General features: G+C 33.7%; 1 protein-coding gene across 1 annotated transcript; it reads left to right on the forward strand.

Moving 5' to 3' along the window:
- Window positions 1–2,019: 2,019 nt before the first annotated feature.
- NUP155 (nucleoporin 155) lies at window positions 2,020–12,171 on the forward strand. Its single transcript, XM_028063058.2, has 13 exons — window positions 2,020–2,416; window positions 3,359–3,528; window positions 4,137–4,263; window positions 5,225–5,487; window positions 5,672–7,322; window positions 7,411–7,623; window positions 7,765–8,012; window positions 8,103–8,517; window positions 8,695–8,885; window positions 9,418–9,775; window positions 10,866–11,084; window positions 11,242–11,570; window positions 11,739–12,171. The coding sequence occupies exons 1-13, from the start codon at window positions 2,255–2,257 to the stop codon at window positions 11,854–11,856; spliced, it is 4,464 nt and encodes a 1,487-aa protein (XP_027918859.1). The 5' UTR covers window positions 2,020–2,254; the 3' UTR covers window positions 11,857–12,171.
- Window positions 12,172–14,120: the final 1,949 nt, after the last annotated feature.

Raw genomic sequence — 14,120 nt, forward strand, 5'->3', positions numbered from 1 at the left:
TTTCACGTTTCAAAATTTTAATTTTATTTATTAAAATATTATTATTTATTAAATTTTTAAAAATTAATCGTTATTTTAATTCTCTTTTCTATATTTATATTTCAAAATTTTAATTTTATTCTTTAAAATATAATTACTTTTAAAATATTTTTACAAATTTTTACGGATATTTTTTAAATTACTTAATTTCACTTAATTTAATCCAATCATAATTATTGTATATAATATATTATAGGCGCTGGTATTACCTTATAATTGTTAAACATCGTCAACCTTTGTGAAGCACAAATAAAGGTAAAAATAAAAAATTTAAAAGTAAAATTTGTAATATAATTTTATCAATATTTTTTTCCAATTTAAATAACCAATTACATCTCACTGTGATATAATTTACAGTATTAACATTTGGAATTAAATTGCTCTTATATATAAAGATAAAATGATAATTTTAAATTTTTATCAATTAAATTACTTTTTTAATCTACCACATTCATTTATCATTCCCTAGTTTTCATAAACATTCCTAGTTTTTTCTTCGAATCTTAGTATATTTCTCTTGATTTAAATAATAAAACTTTCACATCTATGTTCATTTAAATTCTCTCAGATCCAATTCTTTAAATTTACTAAAAAAACACAACTAAATGGGTCAAATAAATTTAACTCACCAAATAAAAATAAAATAAAAATTGTATCTAATCATGAAAAGCTTTCTAAGAAACAGATATGTCGTAGACCCAAATGATAATCCAAAATTTAAGAAGTAATTAACTTTTATATATATTTTTATCTGTAGAAAATATCTGTTAAACTTAAGTATATACTAAACTAAAATTTATCACCATACGAGCTACCAATTTAAATGAAACTTGTTTTTGTGATTAATTACTTGTGTACCTTATTTACTTGTAATGTTGGAGTTTAAAGTCGTTAATCTGTGGGTTATGCCTCTAAAATATGCGAGTTTAGCAAATAGAGTTTGTAAGTTGTCTATAATTATGTAGCGTTTAAAAAATAGTTTTTTCGATTGCAAGATTCATCAGCTAAAGAAAAAGTTCACGTATGAAATTTATATACCTATGAAGATCACAAATATAGTTTTTTAGTATTGTTGTTATTTTGTAATTAATAAGAAACATCACAAATATATATTTTTTTTTCACATTTTTTCTTGTTATTTTTTAAATTATTTAATTTTACTTAGTTTAATTCAATCACAAGTATTGTATATATCATAGGTTTTGATATTAACTTGTCATTGTTAAACTCTCTCTCTATACATATATGTAATTTGTTATGAGACAACTTTAAAAAAAATGACTAATTGAGTTGAATAAAAAAATATATTACTTTTTTTATCTTAATTTTCCTTTCTTAATATTTCATATCATGATTCCGAACACATTATCATCAAAAACCTTTTTGATGCACAACTTGGTTTAATGATTATCGGTACATAACAACTTTGAACTTATGAATTAACTCATATTAGATTGTTTCAAATAATTCGTGATTTAAGATAGGTTGTCTAATGGATGTTAATAATGGTCTATAGAAAAGTATGAACTGAAATTTAAATACTTTAGAAAGTAAAATTAAGAAACGTAATACTAATCTGGTCCCACGCGTGTCGTGTCAATACAAATGTGAAGATATTAAAAAAATATTTTTAGTTTTCAAAATTCACTGAAAATGTTACAACAACATATAAATTCAAAATTAACATAAAAATATTACTATAGACAAAAAAATGTTACAATATCATAAAAAAATTTAAATTACAATAATATAGAACTCATGCTACTGCACTAGTTATATAAAATATACTCAACCTCGTGTTCTTTTAGCAACAATTTGCTTTTTTATTAAGTGGAGAACGAATGAGTGTAGTATTGGGAAAATTCCCCCGATTACATAATTTTAACCTAAAATTCAAAATTTAAATCAAGAAAAATATATGAATAGTTAATTAATCAATCAACCCTATAATTATTTATTTATTTTTCGATTTTGCATTGGTCGGGAAACGAAAGTGTTTTTGCCCGCCACTCTCAATTTACGAAAGCCTCCCCAAAACCCTACATCGTCATTTGTTCTCAGTCCTCCCTCCTCTTCACTCCACTCCGTAAACTTTTTCTCTCCCTTTTCTTTTCCGCCAAATTTCAATTTGCATTTTCCATTTGTTGCTGGGGAAAGCCACAGAGAAAAGAGGGTTTCAATTTCATTCCTGAGTTCAGGCTCAGCTTCTATCCCTATGATGTCGTGGGAAGACGAGATTGTGATGCGCGATGTCACGAATGCGGGGCTTGTTGTCAGCGATCGCATTGGTCGCGAAGTTTCTTCTCAGCTCGACCTCGAAGAAGCTCTAGAAGCTTCCAGATACACCAGCCACCCTTATTCCACTCACCCCCGAGAGGTATCTTCTCCAAATTTTAGGGCTCGTAATTGTTCTTCTCGTTGTTGTGTTTAACTATGTGCACTCTCTGTATTTTTCGCGCTAAAATTAAGCTATTCGCCTTAGCGATCCCTAGTCCCGAATGAATGTACGGGAGGAAGAGAGCTAAATTCAACATTTACTAATGTAGACTTGTAAAGCATAGCTTCACTTCGTTTTGAACTGTTTTATTTTCGCTGCACGTGAAAAGTCATGTACATTTGTGGTTAAACATGAGAGAGTTACACTTACATTATTCAGTGCCCAATGCCTCCTAGTAAAAACACCGATGAATTGGAAAAAAGAAGAAAGGCAAGTTGCACTAGCTTCCTCTAAGGGTTCGTTAACTTTATATTCATACCCCTCCTTTTCTTTACACCCTGTATTAACACCTATAGTTGTTTGAAAAACATTACATTAATACCTTTGATACACTACCAATCTTCCCTGTTGAAAAACAGCAAACCGTGTACCCTTGTAAGTGGCTTTGTAGTAAATGTTAAAAAAGTAGTGGAATCGTGTGTAGCCTCACGAAACCTTTGGGAGAATTAGTGTAATTTTCTGAAAATTAAATAAATGGATAATTGATTTTAAAATGGCATGGCTATTTGATATTTGGAGGTATTATAGAGGAGAGGATTATTAAAATGACAATATGGATCTGGGTGTCCTCACGGTTTTAAATTTGGAGTATTAGTTGTGATTGTGGGTTTGTTGCGTTTCTTGATATTGCTGAAGACATATGCGGCTGATGCTGCCATAACTGTAGTTTCGTTGTAGGTGACGCTTAAAAACCATGATGTTGTGGTCAAAATCATGGTCATGGACTGTTTTTAAGATTCTGTGTATGTTTGTTAGCATATTTAATGAGCTGGTGGTTCATTTAGTATTTCCATCTAATTGCATTATCTAATGTCATTTCAGTGGCCCCCTTCCGTTGAGGTAGTGAATACCTGGGAGTTGCCCCCTGTGCTCATCGAAAGATACAACGCAGCTGGTGGGGAAGGAACTGCTTTTTGTGGAATATTTCCAGAAATAAAGAGGGCGTGGGCATCTGTGGACAATTCATTGTTTCTTTGGCGTTTTGACAAGTGGTAAGTTCCATGACCACAAGTAAGAAAATTATAGTTGAAATACAAGATTGGACATTTCCTTAACTCATTTTGGAATGAAAGCTGTCTTTTCAGATTTTCTTGGTATGGAGTTGCCTCCTACCTTTTTTATTTGGCAGACATTGAAGCAATGGAAGGAATTCATATTTATTAGTGATCTATTCCCTCTAACCATATTCAAAAAGTATATTATTTTCCCTTTTTATTTATTTCACCTTTTCAATGCTTTACATGTATGGCATGAGCCCTCACACGCTATTGCATGGAGTGCTAGTAGAAATGCTGCTGGGACAACATTGACAAAGCTGTTTGAAATGATTTGAGGGTTCTAAATGTTTAAAGATAAACTTTCTATGTGTTTATTTTCTTGAAGTTTCTCTTCATGCTTGTTTTTTGAAGTACAACAACTGTTCTATAGTTATTTTGATTGCCAATTTGTTAATGTACAAAAAAATGGTAAGCGATGATCTCAGGGGCACTAAATGTTTGTGGAGTTGTTACTGTATTCCCCAAAAAATATTTAGAGCTATTTACTGGAAGTCATTTACATGTGGTGCAGTACTTCTAACATAACATTGTTACTTTCATAGGGATGGCCAATGTCCTGAATTTAGTGGGGAGGAGCAAGCCATTTGTGCAGTTGGTCTTGCAAAATCAAGGCCTGGTGTTTTTGTTGAAGCTATCCAATATCTTTTAGTTTTGGCAACACCTGTTGAGGTAGTATAACCATTTTATATTTTATTGATTTTCCCAGGACGTGTGTACTCAAATATTATACTCAAGAACCAGTTCTTTATGTTTTTTCTCTAAATTGCTTTTTTGCCTAAACGATGTCCACTGTGTTGTTTTTTCTGACCAAATACCGTTCCTTAAACTTTTCCAGTAGCATTCATGAAGACCGTATGTAGTTTGGTTAGCCTTCTCAAATATTTACCTCTTCTTTTATATTCCAGTCCTTGTTGCTAAGCAGTTGGAGAATTTGTATGGCTCAGTCAATAGGGTCTTTTTGTATTATTCTGTTATTCATGTTGAAGTTGTTTGGTAATCAAGTGCTTTCCTTCTTCTTGTTTGCTCAATAGAATTTTGATGTAGCCTTTATCATGTGCCTTAGTTTGAGCATAAATGTAACTTCCTAAATCCTAAACCCTGAACTTTAGGAAATTTTGGTTATAAAGTTCTTCGGTTTGAGTGTCATGAGAATCTTGCCTCTGGTCCAGTTTGTCAAAAGCAAAAGTGGTCATTTAATAAGTTGAAACTTGCATTGTGTGCTTGTTGCTTTACAATGTGCATGATAAAGTTGTTAATTTACTATCTATCGTTATTTCTCAAAGAGTGGGTATGTATCCTGGAATCCTCTGTTACTATCACAATGTGACTGGAACAAATCATGAAAAAAATAAGTCAAATGCAGTCTTGTCATTATGTGTTTTTTTTTTTTTTCCGTTTTATGACATTTCATTTTGGAAGATGTCCGTATAAATCTATGCGGTGGTTGCTAGTTAGATGTTCAATTTTTGGTGCTGAGTTTTTGAATACCGTGTCAGTTTTCTGGGACCTGCTATAAGATTATTCAACAACAGGGTTTTGTATGATAAGTTCCCTATGAATGATTTGCAGTTTTTCTTTCCAGAACTCCTTGTGAGAGAAGTATCGTTTCTTACCCCACTCTTTTTATTAGTTAATTTTAGTTGGAGTTTGTTGCTCTGGAGGAGCAGATGGTTCAGATCCGTTTGCAGAAGTTACATTGCAACCTTTGCCAGAGCATACAATATCATCTGATGGGGTTACAATGACTTGTGTTGCATGTACTGACAAAGGTCGTATTTTTCTTGCTGGTCGGGATGGCCACATATATGAGGTTCTTTATTCAACTGGCTCTGGATGGCAAAAACGCTGCCGAAAAATCTGCGTGACTGCTGGTTTTGGAAGTGTAATTTCAAGGTACTTTTTTAGTAATTTTTTTATCTACAAGTAATTAACTGTGATACTTGATTGCAAAATGGTTTTTACGATCATAGAATTGTATGTGCCATTTTCTAAGTGGTATATAAAGTTACCTGATTCTTTTATAGCTAATCATTTCTTGTTAATTCCTTAGTAATTTAATATTACCTGTTATTTGCAGATGGGTTATACCAAATGTATTCAATTTTGGAGCTGTTGATGCCATTGTTGAAATGGTTTTTGACAATGAGAGACAAATATTATACGCACGGACTGAAGAGATGAAGATTCAAGTTTATGTTATAGGACCAAATGGTGATGGGCCGTTAAAAAAAGTAGCTGAAGAAAAGAATCTTGTCAATCAGAGGGATGCACATTATGGAGCTAGACAATCAACCGGATCAAGAGTCTCAAGTCGATCTCCAAAGGCTTCTATTGTTTGCATCTCACCTTTATCTACTCTTGAGTCAAAGTGGCTGCATCTTGTTGCTGTTTTATCAGATGGTAGAAGGATGTACCTATCTACATCTCCTTCTAGTGGAAGCTTGACTGGATTTAACACCAATCATCTCAAGCCTAGCTGTTTAAAGGTTGTCACGACAAGGCCTGCTCCTCCTTGGGGTGTTAGTGGAGGTTTAACCTTTGGGGCAATGGCTCTTGCTGGTAGACCCCAGAATGAGGATCTCTCCCTAAAAATCGAGGCAACTTATTATTCTGCTGGAACTCTTATCCTCTCTGATGCGTCATCTTCAACCATGCCATCACTTCTTGTTTTGAGCAGGGATTCAAGCACACAGTCATTGCCGTCAAGTAATTTAGGAACAACTACCAGGAGTTCCCGAGCATTACGGGAGTCTGTATCTTCCTTACCAGTTGAAGGACGAATGCTTTCAGTGGCAGATGTTTTACCTTCACCGGATAATGCAGCTACTGTGCAGTCTCTATATTCAGAAATTGAGTTTGGTGGTTATGAGAGCTCTATGGAATCATGTGAAAAGTTGTCTGGCAAGCTCTGGGCTAGGGGAGATCTCTCAACCCAACACATACTGCCAAGAAGAAGGATTATTGTCTTCAGCACCATGGGCATGATGGAAATTGTTTTTAACAGGCCACTGGACATTCTAAGGCGGCTATTGGAATCCAGCACTCCAAGGTCAGTTTTAGAAGATTTCTTCAATCGATTTGGTGCAGGTGAGGCTGCTGCAATGTGTTTAATGCTTGCTGCAAGAGTAGTGCATTCTGAAAACCTTATCAGCAATGTTATTGCTGAGAAGGCAGCTGAAGCTTTTGAGGATCCAAGAGTTGTTGGCATGCCACAACTTGAAGGTAGTAATGCATTTTCAAACACAAGAAGTGCTGCTGGTGGATTTAGCATGGGCCAGGTTGTTCAGGAAGCTGAGCCTGTTTTTTCAGCTGCACATGAGGGGCTCTGTTTGTGTTCATCTAGATTACTTTTCCCCCTATGGGAGCTTCCTGTAATGGTTGTAAAAGGCAATTTAGGTCCTTCAGGCGCCCTATCTGAAAATGGCATAGTTGTGTGCAGACTCTCTGTTGGGGCTATGCAAGTCCTTGAACAGAAACTCCGTTCTTTGGAGAAATTCTTAAGATCAAGAAGGAACCAGAGGAGGGGACTTTATGGCTGTGTAGCAGGATTGGGAGATCTGAGTGGTTCCATTCTGTATGGTAATGGTTCGACATTGGGTGCTGGTGATCGCAATATGGTCAGAAATTTATTCGGTGCGTATTCCAGAAATATGGAGTCCAATGGTAGCAGAACAAATAATAAAAGGCAAAGGTTGCCTTATAGTCCTGCTGAATTAGCTGCCATGGAGGTGGGCTTACTTTTTAAAATCTTTCCATGTGGTATGTTTTATAAGTTAGTTTAGTTTCTTCTCACTTGGGTTTGTTATCCAACTACAGGTGAGAGCAATGGAGTGCATTAGGCAGTTGCTCCTTAGGTCTGGCGAGGCCCTATTTTTGCTTCAACTTCTTTCACAGCATCATGTGACTCGATTAATTCAGGGATTTGACTCTAGCCTTCAACAAACATTAGTTCAGTTGACATTTCATCAACTAGTTTGTTCTGAGGAGGGTGACCATCTTGCTACTAGACTTATATCTGCTCTTATGGAGGTAAAACCCTGATTTGGAAGCCATGAAAGAAATTTCATCTACAAGAAGTTTACTCATTAATGGATTTTTCATTCTTTTCCTTAAATAAAGTTTTGTATCTTCTATAATAATTTGTTTCCTAAATAACATAATCTACTCCAGTATTATACTGGTCCTGATGGCAGGGGGACTGTAGATGACATTAGTAGGAGGTTGCGAGATGGCTGTCCAAGTTACTATAAGGAGTCTGATTACAAATTCTTCTTAGCTGTGGAAGCACTGGAGAGAGCTGCTACAACTATAGATGCCGAAGACAAGGAGAATCTTGCGAGGGAAGCATTTAATTCCTTGAGTAAAGTTCCAGAATCTGTTGACCTACGAACTGTTTGCAAGCGTTTTGAGGATCTAAGGTAGATCCTTTTTTCCTGTGCTCTCCATTTTCATGGCCTATGATTTTTTAAGCCTTTAATCTGACAGTCAGATTTTCTTGCCTGCTGCAGATTTTATGAAGCTGTAGTGCGCTTACCTCTTCAAAAGGCACAGGCTCTTGACCCTGCAGGTGATGCTTATAATGATGAAATTGATGCAACTGTCAGAGAACAAGCACTTGCTCACCGTGAGCAGTGTTACGAGATAATTATCAGTGCTTTGCGATCTCTGAAAGGTGACACCTTGCAGAAGGAATTTGGCTCTCCCATTAAATCAACGATTTCACAATCTGCTCTTGATCCATCCTCAAGGAAGAAATATATATGTCAAATTGTTCAGCTGGGTGTCCAATCTCCAGACAGAATTTTCCATGAGTATCTTTACCAGGCTATGATTGATCTAGGTCTTGAAAATGAATTGCTAGAGTATGGGGGTCCTGACCTGTTGCCATTTTTGCAAAGTGCTGGTCGTAAACCTATACACGAGGTTGTCTATTAGCTCTTTCTCCCCAATAACTAATTGCTGTTTATTTGGTCACAATGTTCGAATATCATGTATTAGAATCTTGGCGGTATATGTTTTACCTGCAGAAGCTACACCCTCGCAATACTCTTCACATGATTTCTTTGAAAATTTAGTCTTTTGTTTTTCTGGATCTGCTAGGTTCGTGCTGTCACCGCAACAACTTCTCCAATGGGGCAATCAGGAGCACCAATGTCAACTAATCAAGTCAAGTACTATGAACTTTTGGCACGATATTATGTCTTGAAACGCCAACATATGCTTGCTGCTCATGCACTGCTTAGACTAGCTGAAAGGCGTTCTGTTGACGGGGTTCCTACTCTTGAACAGAGGTTAATAGAGTTCTTTCTTTCCTTGTCATTATTATCTTTTCTATCATTTCCTTTGAAACTTCTGAGTAGTTTTGCACTTTATTGCTGCAATCCTGGTTGAAATAGACAACCGTACTTAGAGTGAACCCTTACAGCGTTGTTGATCTCATATTGTGACATGTGAATAGTCACTGAAATTTTGTAGCCACTTATATCCTAGGTGGATTTATTTTTCTCCACTTGCATTAATAGCGTTAGTGAAAGCTAAAGCTGACACACTTGATCTAACCTTTGTATATAGAACATAGAAATTGATTCCTGATTCACCATTTGTTCTCAAGTGACTCTTTTTTCTTATGTGCCTTTGATGACTCAAATTCACAAACATGTCTATTACGGTACTAGCAAGACTAAGCAAGCACTTTACTTGTGTCAAATTGATATCCTTTTCCACTTAAGACCTCTAAATCCTTGTCTAGAATATACTAGGATTACTAACTTAGTTTTTATATGCTTGCACTAATATCTTATAGTTTTAATTTGTATAATTCAGGTGTCAATACCTAAGTAATGCAGTTCTACAGGCAAAAAATGCAACTAGTAGTGATGGGTTACTAGGTTCTGGTCGAAGTTCCATTGACAGTGGGTTTCTAGATTTGCTTGAAGGGAAGCTTGCAGTTCTCCGGTTCCAGATAAAAATTAAAGAAGAACTGGAGTCTATAGCTTCTAGGTCTGATGTTTTACCTAGCACATCAGATTCTACCGAAAATGGTGTAATCCCTGAGGGTAGTTCTACTGCTGATGCCAATTTTGTAAATGCAACAAGAGAGAAGGCAGAAGAGTTGGCTTCAGACGTGAAGAGTATTACCCAGTTGTATAATGAATATGCCGTTCCCTTTGGGCTCTGGGAGGTACTTCCATTCTCTTTTTGGATATTTATTGATTTGTTTTTATTTTATTTTTCTTTAGATTGTTGCAACTTAAATTTTTTCTCTTTTTGTTGTTCTCATTATTTTTAGTTTTGAACTAGATCAATGTCTTTAAGAGCTTGATATGAAAACTACTAGGTATAATTACAAGTCTTTTGAGCTTTAGTATCTAGATATTGATGGCAACCGAGATTCCAGTGGTTTAGGAAAGGATTCATTGTTAGATCCTTGCCCAAGGAAGAAACAGCCTATCTTTTGAAGTGTATTCCAGCAGAGGGCATGTGCTATAATATAAGACCTGTTATGTTGACTCTTTATGGTAGAAGTTATGCATTGTTTTGTGCTGGATGTTCTTGAAGTTAGGATCAGTTATTTATGTTAGTATTTCATATATGTGTAGTATGGAGTAGTGGAGTAGTGATATGTTTGTCGAGATTCCTTGTAGCTTGGACAAAAAACTCTTCTCCTTATAGGAGTATGACTCTGGGACAACATCTACCACTGTATTATCTGTATTTTGTGTGATTTAATAATACTATTCATCAATCTGTTAATTGGTGCTGTTCTATCAATTATTCTGATCAAGTTGTTTATAAGGGTCCATTTGTTGAAGTAGAGGAGAGAATGACGTGTTATTTTTGAAGAAAGAAAAATAAAGGATTTGAGGTTCTCATTAAATTTAAATTTTTAAGTTTCAGTACCACCTGCTTCATTTATGTTTCTATAAACAATGATGTTACGGGAACTAGTAACTTTATTCATAACCAAACTGTGAAAATATACTTATGATTTCTTTTCTTTCCAATGATACAGAATTATAAGCAGGAAAGTTCTGACATTTTTTTTCTTTTCTCTTGCATATCCTTTCTCTATTTTTAAACCAATAGGGCATTACTGGTTTTGTTGTATCTGTTTTTTTATGAGAAGATTTTGTTGTATCTGCTACTGTACTGCTGGGCGATTTAGTCGGTGCTGTTTTATAGTATTTTTGTTGAAAAGATTGTGGTAAGAATGTGAAATTTCTTTATCAAAGCACCTGTTAACAGTTCTTCATTTCCTGCTTTTCCTTTAGACATGCCTGGAGATGCTGTACTTTGCCAATTATTCTGGTGATACTGACAGCAGCATTGTCAGAGAGACGTGGTCTAGACTTATTGATCAAGCTATATCAAGAGGGGGCATTGCTGAAGCTTGCTCGGTACTAAAGAGGGTTGGGCCCCGCCTTTATCCTGGTGATGGAGCTGTTTTACCACTTGACATTATTTGTCTTCACCTAGAGAAGGCTGGACTGGTACATCTTCCTATTTACTAATTGATTTTTACTGTAAATGCTACTTGAGTATTATATTTTCCCCCTGTATTCTCCCATGAACTATCAGTTCTGTGAGGCAGGATTTGGTTGAACTATCAGTCTTTTATCTTAAACGCGAATTCATGTGTTCCTGTAGGAGAGGTTAAATTCAGGGGTCGAAGCCGTTGGAGAGGAAGATGTCGCAAGAGCCCTTGTTGCTGCTTGTAAGGGTGCAGCCGAACCTGTATTGAACGCATATGACCAATTGTTGTCAAATGGGGCAATTTTGCCATCCCCTAGTGTTAGATTACGTATGTTGAGATCGGTTCTAGTGGTACTTCGAGAGTGGGCAATGTCTGCATATTCACAAAGGATCGGTAGCAGTGCTGTTGGGCATTCCTCCCTAATACTAGGTGGAGGATTCTCATCGGAACGTGCCATCGCTAGCCAAGGAATTCGGGACAAGATCACCAGTGCCGCAAACAGGTTCACTTTACACTTTCATCCATTCATATTATAGGTCTAGTCTTTTTCTGGGCATGGTTTTCAACAATAGCTTTTTTTGTTATTACATTTCTCAAATGTTCATTGTATAGTTGCATTGTTTATGGCCAATTGAAGTTGTTATCTTATTGACTTTTCCACATGATACAGGTATATGACTGAAGTGCGGAGGTTAGCCCTTCCACAGAACCAAACAGAACACGTCTACCGAGGTTTCAGAGAACTTGAAGAATCGTTTATAAGCCAACATTCATTTGATCGATTTTGATGTTTGTTGCAATATATAGTGTTGTATCATTGTTCTTGTCATATAATTATTTTCAAATAAGAAGATTTCGATTTTTCATATTGGATGTGATTATGTGATTCTTTTTAATGCAACCTCGTGTATCAATTAGAGCGTAACATGGGTTGCATTTAATCTTTAAACGCTTCATGTTCACAGAGGTTGGTATTGTCATAATTCTAACAAGTGGGTATGAAGCGATCATAATCGTCGTCAAGTACGTTCATTTAAACCAGAACGTGCTACCTAAAGTTATAAATTCAATATTCATTCTCGAAAGTGAGATTTTTACTTTCATGAATAGGTTTTCGATTTCCTTACTTTCCTTACTCGATCATTTCACACTATTTAATTGGATAAGATTATGTTTTAAGTTTTTCTTAAATTGTGCTGTTTTGATAACATTATTTTCTTAAACTTTAAATTTAAGTTAAATGCTATATATCTTAAACTATAACTATTGTTATTTTGAATTAAAAGTTTACTATATTATTTATTACGAGAACGTTATTGTTTTTGAGTTCAAATTGAATCTTAATTTTATTTTAACATTTACTAAATTTTACTTTTGAATATTGTATTGTTATTGTTGTTGTAAGTGCTATTTTTATATCAATACGATTTAACTGGAGAAGAAAAGGCTTTTTGCCTATAAAGTTTATGATTTGGTCCAGTTGAATCATTAATTTTGTAGGTCGAGACTTTAAGTTTTTTTTTTAAGTTGTGATAACTTTTCTCTTTCTTGAGAAAGTTTCAACATGAATTTTGTCGTAATTTTAGCTGTTTAATTCTAGTTATACAATAGTAAGCGTTGTGGTATGTCATTTCAAAGCTTGAACATAGAACACGGTTATATATCAATCGTTTTTAAAACTCATTCAAATTCTTTTTTTTTCAACTTTTAAAATATATTAATGTTTTAATATATAAATGTATTTTTAATATTTATCACAGATAATACTGAAAATTTTAGTAGAAAATTTGCATTCGAGATTTCTTAAAAATTACTTTTAATCAAGTTATCACAAAAGTATTTTTCCATTGGCGACAAAAATTAATTTTTGCAAATAAAAATTTACTAAAAAGTATGAGTTTTGGTGTATATCTTTCTTATCTTTATTTAAATCAATTTATATTTAATACAAGTTATCACAAAAGTATTTATATTCAACGATTACTTTTGTTAAAGTATTTAATAAGATTATTTTTTTTTTGGATAAATATTCATGAAAATACTTTTCACCAACAAAAAAAAGTAGTCTTTTTCAATTATGATTTCGCGTATGAAATTTGTTTCTTTTACTAAACGTGACTAATTATTTCTAAACTAAAACACTGTACAAATAAAATAAAATGAAGGATTTTTTTACGTAAAATCAAATACTACAAATTATTCTATTTTATTTTGGAAAAATCTTTAAATCTTAAAATATAAAAAACTTAATAATTTGCTCTTTATTTACAAATAAAGTTAATTGATATGAAGACAGAAATAACAGAAACAAACCGTCGGAAAACATGGATGGGTAGACGTGAAGAACATGCTTCAAAGAAAATGGAGAATAATATATATATATATATATATATATATATATATATATATATATATATATATATATATAATTGTTTTGTGTAAGATGACATGAGGACATATATGGTATCATATTCAATTGAACTTGTATTTTTGTGTTTAAGTCAAAATCAACAAAGTTAGTAACATCTTATATATTATCCAATACTATTTGGATGATATAACATTATTCTAGTTTAATTAATAATTTAAGTTATGACATGAATTTGAGGGTTAAATTTATTTGATTTGTATAATATTATTTTTAATAAATAACTATTTGTCATGCTTCTGTTGCAAATGATAATATAGCCTCTTTTTAGTATATACAAGAAAGAGAAGGTACTAAAAATGAATAGAGACAAAACTTTCTAACAGAAATAAAAAAATATTAATTTCAAAAGTCGAATTTATATTGTTGATTTTCAGAAATACCTTTGATCATGACACGTAATAAACATGATTGGCCACCAATTGAGGACTTTTATGTAACTTCCTCTTTTTCTTCCAACTTTCAGCTTCAGGTGCTACAGGTAAATAACAAATAAAAAAATTATAAAATAAAGTTCCCCTCTTAAAAAAATGCGTTTAATTATTACTATTATTTGTATAATGTTTTTAATTTTGTAAAATAGGAAAAATAATAATAAAAAAATCTGAAAAAGGTCTGGACACT

This window comes from Vigna unguiculata, chromosome 3 (genome assembly GCF_037176805.1).
Source record: "Vigna unguiculata cultivar grain cowpea cultivar isolate G323 ecotype 2 chromosome 3, ASM3717680v1, whole genome shotgun sequence".
Taxonomy (NCBI): Eukaryota; Viridiplantae; Streptophyta; class Magnoliopsida; order Fabales; family Fabaceae; genus Vigna; species Vigna unguiculata.

Excerpts from the sequence above, each read along its gene's own strand:
- NUP155 (XM_028063058.2), top strand. The coding sequence starts at position 2,255 with ATGATGTCGTGGGAAGACGAGATTGTGATGCGCGATGTCACGAATGCG. Across the intron at positions 2,417-3,358 it reads ATTCCACTCACCCCCGAGAG|TGGCCCCCTTCCGTTGAGGT; the intron begins GTATCTTCTCCA and ends ATGTCATTTCAG. Across the intron at positions 7,323-7,410 it reads CTGAATTAGCTGCCATGGAG|GTGAGAGCAATGGAGTGCAT; the intron begins GTGGGCTTACTT and ends ATCCAACTACAG.